Below are 8,596 nucleotides of genomic sequence, written 5' to 3'. Positions count from 1 at the left end.
ATCAAATGGGAAGAGAGTACCTTGGAAGGTATTAATAACCTAAGCAGGTGACCTAATTAGCAATGGAGAAGGGAGTTTTGAAAGCATTGCAGCAACACTAAGAACAGGGGACACAGAAACTTTCAGAAAATGTGTGTAAGATGAATCAGTTGTAGTGTGCAAGAGAGAAAACTTTAGTCGTAAGGATATGTGATGCCCATAAAGGATGATGCTGGGGCAAAAAGAATCTTCTATAATTCAGATGGAAGGAATCTGCAGCAGATCGAAATTGAGGAAGACATGGGAAGAAGTGAAAATTGGTCTCAGGAAGCTAAATCTCATTAAGGAGATGAAAAGGACCCACAACAAATGGCAAGATCTTGTGCTGGAGAAGATTTATCCAGTCTATGCAGGGAAATGGATATAAAATGATGCACTCACACACACACACTCACACACACACACTCACACACACACTCACACACACATATGCAACATAAAGACAGATATCATCCAATATGTTCAACATCAACAAGTATAATTGAATGAATAGGGATGAAGGAATCTGAATCAGCCCCCCCCCCTCAGCCCCATGCTCCACTTATGTAATTAAATCCGAATACCTTCCTTATAGAAATCTTCAGTGTAGTGACTGCGTAAACTGTTGCACTGACCTATATTCAATGATGTGCACTGACCTAAATGGATGGATTCAGTTCAGGTGAGCGAGAAGGCCAGACTTTCTTGTGGGTAAACAGTGGAAGTTTCACCTTTAAGTAATCCTGCCCCTTGCTTTGAACCCTGAACTGGGAGTAGTCTAGGACAAACATACCCTCATACAGTTCGTAATGTTTAACCGTTTAGCATTTAAATTGGTCAAACCGGCCAAAATATCCAGCTAGATCTGGCCTCTTACACCTATCCTGCAATATCATTTTAATAACATACAACCACATCATCAAAATCTTGAAGCCATGAGATAAAGCATGACTAATTCAAAGCAATGTGAATAACAGGTGACGGAATAATTTGAATGTTGAAGGGTTAATAATAAAGAACCTCAGAAGTTTATCAAGAATATTTGTCTATGTTGTTTTGTGCTGATATGAAGTCTATCTTGATGAAATATGGTGCTATAACATATCTCTCACATGAAAAGCTTCAAACAGCATCACCAAGGTCGGGTTCTTACATCACATGGGAGTAAGAATTTCTGAAGGGTTAAAAGCAATAATCCCACCAATGATTACTGAATGGTTAACTACAAGTGTGGTGAAGCAAACAGGAAAAATAGAACCCAAAATATGAGTATTTGTATGATTTTATTAATATTTAGCCAAAGCAATGGAGTGACTCAAGAGATGAGAATTTCACTTATTAAATGAATGGTTAACTAGGAATTTAAATATAAACAATATGAGAGATCACTATGTGGATCCCTTCTATGCTAAAAATAGACATCAAACCATCTTGCCATTAAATCTGTGTTCTCAACTTAGTAAGACGCTAGATGTTTATGAGCTAGATATCTAGTGTCTTATTAAGCAGGGAACACAGATTTAGTGGTAAGACGGTTTGGCATCTATTTTTAGCATACAAGAGGTCCACATAGTGATTTCTTGTATTGTTTATACTTAAATAGAATTCACGGTCCTTGGACATTTTTTAAGTATGCTGACCACTAATTGAAATTGATATTATTTAATAATATTAATTTCTACTCTTGTTATTTAACTATGAATTTCCTTGTCAACAAAGATTTCCCTGTCAGGTTCGTCATACAGCTGAGGTGTTTGGGGCTCTCGCCTCACTAAATGCTCCAGAAGAGTTAGTGGGAAAAGCTTCAATACCACTAAAAATTTGACTTCATCACTGAATCAATTTTAATAGAACAATCACAAGTGTATACCCGAATCTCTCTAGCTCGTTTAAAATGACCTGTTGCCAGTTAATTTTCATAATAGAATTATTATTTATTTCAATTTTTTTTTTTCGTTCCATGCCAGACCATGTCTTCTCCAATGGAGAGGCCTCTTAATCAGGACAGATTTCTGCATTATTTGGGGGGGATTTATAATGTATCAATAAACTAAGTTTTTTCCATGTAAAGATTTTTCTCAGCTCACTGCGGCTACTTTGCAAGGCTCTTTTCACTCTGTCACAACTAATGAAATCCCTTATACAAATACACACTCAATGTGAGCGAGATACAGATTGAGGGAGAGAGAGAGAGAGAGAGACAGACAGACAGAGTGAGAGAGTGAGAGACAGAGAGGAGAGAGAGAGGAGAGAGAGAGAGAGAGAGAGTGAGAGAGAGAGAGAGAGAAAGAGAAAGATCTTTTCTATTGCTCTCAAGAAAAGATTTTCAAATTTGTTATATTCAAGTACTTTTCATGCTGAATTTGACTTTGAGATTCATTTAATCCAGCAAAATTTTTAATAAATGTTACCCAAACAGAAAACACAATTTGGAAGCTGGCATTTTCTGCATGATGGCTATTATGAAGTGAAAGTAGGCATTACAGTCAAGAAGTTTTAAAACAAAATGCAAGCGCTTACATGTAACATCAAGAGAGAGGGGGACAGCAGCATGTGTAAGAGAGAGAGAGAGAGAGAGAGAGAGAGAGAGTAATGAAGAGTGTGGCAAATATATAGAAAGAGGGAAAGGCATAAAAGAGAAGAGCCTAATGGAGACAGACAGACGAGAGAGAGAGAGAGAGAGAGAGAGAGAGAGAGAGAGAGAGAGAGAGAGAGAGAGAGAGAGAGCAGGAGATTTTGGTAAGAAAAATGTTGTTATTTCTCATAGCAAATTATAGTTTTTGATTCCTGATGACTGAATACTCTGTCACTGGGATGCAGATTTCGAAAATCAAATCTCTGACACATTCATATGCATACTCACATATATTCTCATTTATATAGTGCATATATATATATATATATATAATATATATATACATATATATATGGCCTGCTCGCTTAGCCAGCGGGGTGGCGTCATTCGAAGACTAAAACAATGCGAACGCATTGTGACCAGCGATGTGTAACAACATCTGATGGTCTGGTCGATCACGTGATCACGATATATATATATATATATATATATATATATATAATATATATATATAGGAAGAGAGAGACCTATTTATGTTTTTATATATGCTTACGTGTATGTATGAATATACATGTGTGTGTGCATTATGTATGTGTGTATATGTATGAATGCATACATGTATATGCTTATGATGATGATGGTAATCACACACATACATACACGTGCTCACACAGAGAAACATGCACAACCTATACATATAGATTATATATGTATATACACACACATATAAATTTATACATATACTCATTCTCTCTCTTACACACACACACACACAATTTTATTACTTGAATAATTAATTATATAATTATTATAGAACACATTATTTCAACTAGCTTCAAACTATCACAAAATTATCGAAGCCAAAAGGTGGTAGACATTGCTTTTTTTTTGTAGAGTGAACTATATCAGAAGAAAACAGTTTTTGAAATTGAAAGACAAAAATAGAGAATATTTCATATCCAAAACAAGACAGAAAAAAAAAAAAGTTATAAGTTGATAAAAATGAAAATAAAAACAAAACAAAAAATAACCACATATATAATACAAATATTCACTTAATATTCATAATATTTGTTTAGTAATAAACATTAGCATATTGCTAATAGTATTTAAATTATATTTCAGTATCATTTAAATTATTTCTACTTTTTATATGCTTCATTTCAGATTCTGATAGTTGTTTTCATTTATTTCCCTCTTGTTGTGTTTTTGACATTTTTATGTCTATTTTAGATGTTCAGAGTGTCAGCATTTCTTTAACTTCTCTTTCTTCTTCAAAGATTGGTCAACTGAATTTAACAGAGTCAAGCTATAGTGTTGCAGTTGACAAGTCAACGGGGGGCACTGAACTACCCATCGAAATGTTAAGCTGACATGTAGCCCCTATACAGTTGTTTGACCCTCTCAAAATAACAGACAACTCTCCCTTGAAATCACACCCTACACCATAAAACAGGAAGAGTGCAATAACCGATGTAGTTTGAGATTTTCTATGTTCGAAACAGTCGTGGTCAATGTTCACGGTTTCACTCCTTCTGGCATTACGTGTGTTCTGCACAAAGACACCTTAATCTCAAAGTTTTAGTCCATATAGGATTAGAACAAATATTGAAACAAGGCGCAACTCTCATCCTCATAATCATTCGAGCTGGTCAATGTAGCATTGGATTTCATTTAATGCCATGCCCACCCCCAATGAACTCTTTATCCTCTTCAAAATGGGGACAACATTGTTTTAGTCTAGAAGACATTGTCCTTCACAATAAGAATATGAGTGTCATCACATTTAGAAATACTGATCGGATCCACAACATACGTCTTTCCACACAGAGCTGAGAAGGAGTACTCAACAATGATGACACTCAGAGTAAGTCTCATGCAGAGGTGTAAAAGGTTAATTGCTGTAAGTCAGAAGGAAGTGTGCCACTGTACGAGTGAGAAAAATCAACTCATAATTGGGGGTTACTCTTTCATTGGGCTTAGCTAAGGACGCCCTTAGCCAAGCAGACTTTCCCTGAATCAAGACAAAAACATTCAACTTGTCCCCCATGCCTTCCAATAACCCAAATGAAATATAGGATATCCTATGGGTGAGATATCAAGGACACTAATATTGCAACAATTTGATTTAACTTTCTCATACAATATTTTCGTTTCAAATCTCATTTGATTTCATTTAATACAAGTTGTTGACTTTTTCAATTTTGCTGAGAGAGTTGACTATTATTCTAAAGAAAAATATTAATTTCAAACTTATATATCTATATATAAGAATGTATGTATGTGTATAAATGTGTGTATATGTATATATATATATATATATATCTATATATATATGTACACAAAAAAAAACATTTGAGCATTTCAAAAAAAACTTTAATAAACTTTCCATTTTTAAAAATATATATGTTTCTGTGTATGTTTGTATGTACATAAGAGCATGTATATGTATGTGCACTTTATATATATATATATATATATATATATATCATATATATCTTATACATGTGTGAGTGTCAGTATGTTTATTTATATGCATATGTGCATGTGTATGTATATATATATATCTTTGAGTATGTGTGTGTGTATGTGTGGTGTGTATATATGTATATACATACATATATATATATATATGTATGTGTGTGTATATATATATATATATATATATATATATATATATATATATATATATATATATATATATAGATGAGTTATCAGATCACAGTCCAACTTCATAGTTAATTGCAATCAATACTATGAAACTTATTGATTTTTTGTTTCTTTTCAAGTAAATTAAGGCCAAATAAGAAATTGACCAGTGGCTATCATTTCAGATTTAACACCTCAAGCATTAATGGCTCAATCTGTGTCGGATTAACTTGTAAAAGAATTTTTGAGTGTTCTTCACTGAGATCTTTCAAGTCAGCGAGTTTCTGTAGAAGGAATGGTAATATCTCTTTGGCATAGCTGAAAGAAAACTCTGACTCCAGGTAATGTTTTAATAACGTGATGTAATGGTCCTGAATATCAGAGATCAAAGTCCGACTGCTGAGGTTCGGTCCCTCAGGATTGAAGATTATGATTAGCTGTAGCAGCGTCATCACTTCATGGTTGTCTTGTACAACATACTTTAAGCTGCGACAATAACGAGTGTGAGAGTCATGAAGATTGAAGTAGCCGGTCACCTCTTTTAGAATCTTTGTCGGTACCTCACCTTTGGTCGTGATCCATGCATCTTTTTCATATGAGTAGAATGCCACCGACCGCAAGAGAATTGTACTGAGAACACAAGCCTTCAGTGTAGCTATTTGATCCTCTTGACTCAAACGCATAAAGTCATCGAGACGCTTGACAAATTTAATCAAACGCCTTACAGCAATTTCCGAATTGTTCACCAGTTGGTTGATGCTTGAATAGTTGCTCTTCTCACTGTGATAAGAATCTACTTGAGATGCTAAGGTTGATTCGTACAGCATTGTTAACTCCTTGATGAAAACTGTTTCATTCTCGGTCAGTTTACGGTACAGTTCTCTCTCTTTTGGTAGAGAAGCCAAATCCACTTTGATGGGGACTGGTTCATTAGAAGCTGTAGTAGGGGTTGGAGAGTTGTCACTGAAGTTACTCATTGGTGTATTGCTCATTAAATCTGACCAATCAGAACAAGCTTCCTGATCAGATGACGTCACTTCTTCTCTACTTTTGCCAGTTGACTGGCGTTTCTGTCGATTTTCCAAAACTTTGGCCATTCTAGCTTTCCGCTCTGTTTCATCTGAAAGAAAAAGAAAAAGAATAAACACATCTACCAAGAAAAGAAAAGTTTTTTTTTTCAGTCTAGGTATAAGAGATTCTATAATCTTTGCAATACTAATAATGTGAAATGAACCAGTTAAAATATTTACAAATTTATAAGATGTGTTGGTATGGCAACCCTATAAAAGTCTTAGAAATACTTCACATTTGTTTCAATTATTTTCTTAAAGTATTCTGGTTTTTCTCCAAATTTCCATGTGTATTTTCTATGACTATATGTTCACATATACGGCTTTCTCTCTCTCTCTCACACACACACACAAATACCCCCTCACTCTTTCACACACAGACACACACAAACCTTCTCTCTCTCACACACACATACCCCTGTCGTACACAAATACCCACTCTCTTTCACATATACAGATACCCTCTTTCACAAACACACACACAGATACCTGTCTCTCTCACACACACATATACCTTCTTTCTCTCTCTCTCCACACACATGCACACACACACACACACACGCATGCACACACACACACTTTATAAAAACTGGTGTCGCTGGGTTTTGCTGAAGCCATTAGAATACAATTTGGAATTTGCTAAATACAGTATTTGAAGGAGACAGTTACAAAGTTAGTTAGGGATACTAAGAAAAATTAATATTTCTGGGTCATATTTAATTAAATTACAGAATGAAAATAAACATGCTTAAACCTTTTCCCAGTTTAATCAATTAAATTTCTTAAATCAATTAAACTGGAAAGAAAAAAATCAGAATTAAATTTTCGACAAATTTTGAAATTAATCACTAATAATTGAAATTTAATTCTGTTAATCAATACTTTTGAATTCCAGCAGAAAGAAGCAAGGAATGGTGTTACGAGAGGCTGCTGGAGGAGGAGGAATGTGTGTGTGAGGGGGAGAGAGAGCGAGTAGACCCAACAGAGTGGCTGGCCATTCAAGGTGGAGTGCAAGTGCAATCAATAAACAATATGAAAGCAGACTAACAACCATCTCTGCTGCTCAAATGGTACCTGGAAAACATTGGTATCATATGCTCTTGCGACAATAAAAAGCCAATTAACCCATTACATTCGGATTATCCAGTCAAATGTGATGTTTATCTGTTTATATTGTTTTGAATTAATTATGTGATATCTTATACCTTCAAGATTTCAATGACATTATCTCCATGGCCAAAAAGCTTAACTCTACATAGCCCAGTCCATCTAGCCGCAATTAGGTACCATATACTGATATAATTCAACTCTACAAGCAGTAATAGCAATTCCAAATTGCTCCTGTTGTTATTTATCTCCAAGTCAATCCTGACAAAACAGAATGAATGTGTTCCAGTTGTGATTAAACCACCCTTCTATAATCCGTTGCACATCTAGGACTATATCATTCAATATGTTCCCTACTTTTTTAAAATAGTAGACTGTAGTTTGAGGCATATATGGCTGTTATTTTTAGAAGTTTGAGCAATCACATAGAGGTTCCTCTGCTGGGTTGGCTGATCAGGGTGTTTGATCAGGGTGTGGTGCCAGTTTTAGGCCTGTCCATGGATAAAACACCCTTTTTCAGCTAAACTGAAGGAACCTTTATATGGTCACTAGACCTGGTAGAAACAGCAACTAAATCTCCCTTAAATAGCACTGAACCAGCTTCAAGAAGGATGAGGAAATGGTAGTCCTGGGTTCCTTGTATACAAGGAAGGAAAAAGAACCAATAGTCACAGTCAGAGAATGTCTTTAATTATAGTTTGACTTGACAAGGGCCGATCTGATGGATAAACCGCCGCCGCTGCCACTGCCGCCGCTACCACCACCACCACCACAACCACAACATTCTTTAGGAGAAAACAGGAGGTGTTTACTTTGCTGTGGTATCTTTATGTGTTAGGTCAAGTATAATGAAACTGAGCAACTAAAGAGCCCGGCTAGCAAACAGTGCCAACCCCCCACCCAGCCTCATGAGTGAGAGCAAGCAGACACACTCACACTCACACACACACTTACACTCACACACAAAGTATACTTTTGTTGGGTTCAATTAAGTCAGGTGTAATACAACAGTCTGCAGTGTGAAAGAGAAAAACTAAGAACAGGCACAAAAGCCTAATGGACAAATTGCACCATGGAAGTGGAAGATGTCAACGACCGACTAAATTCTAGCTACTAAAGAATCTAAATTTAGATTCATTAATGTAATTTTGTTTAGCTATTTTAAATCCCAGAACTA

General features: G+C 35.4%; 1 protein-coding gene and 1 long non-coding RNA gene across 4 annotated transcripts in view; both read right to left on the bottom strand.

Moving 5' to 3' along the window:
- The window catches only part of LOC118767548, a 2,872-nt gene extending 193 nt beyond the window's left edge, over positions 1-2,679 (bottom strand). The window contains exons 1-2 of the long non-coding RNA XR_005003467.1: positions 461-2,679; positions 1-429 (exon numbers count right to left, since the gene is read on the bottom strand). The exon at positions 1-429 is cut by the window's left edge and continues 193 nt beyond it. This is a non-coding gene — a long non-coding RNA (uncharacterized LOC118767548). The remainder of the gene's footprint in view (positions 430-460) is intronic.
- Positions 2,680-5,379: 2,700 nt separating this feature from the next.
- Positions 5,380-8,596, bottom strand: part of LOC115223314 (nuclear hormone receptor HR96) — a 95,410-nt gene continuing 92,193 nt past the window's right edge. For all 3 annotated transcript variants that reach the window (XM_029793826.2, XM_036512301.1, XM_036512300.1), the window contains exon 4: positions 5,380-6,362. In XM_029793826.2, coding sequence (XP_029649686.1) covers positions 5,419-6,362 — 944 coding nt within the window. In that variant the 3' untranslated portion in view covers positions 5,380-5,418. The remainder of the gene's footprint in view (positions 6,363-8,596) is intronic.

This window comes from Octopus sinensis, linkage group LG22 (genome assembly GCF_006345805.1).
Source record: "Octopus sinensis linkage group LG22, ASM634580v1, whole genome shotgun sequence".
NCBI classification, from domain to species: Eukaryota; Metazoa; Mollusca; class Cephalopoda; order Octopoda; family Octopodidae; genus Octopus; species Octopus sinensis.
This window is presented reverse-complemented; position numbering and strand designations above follow the sequence as displayed.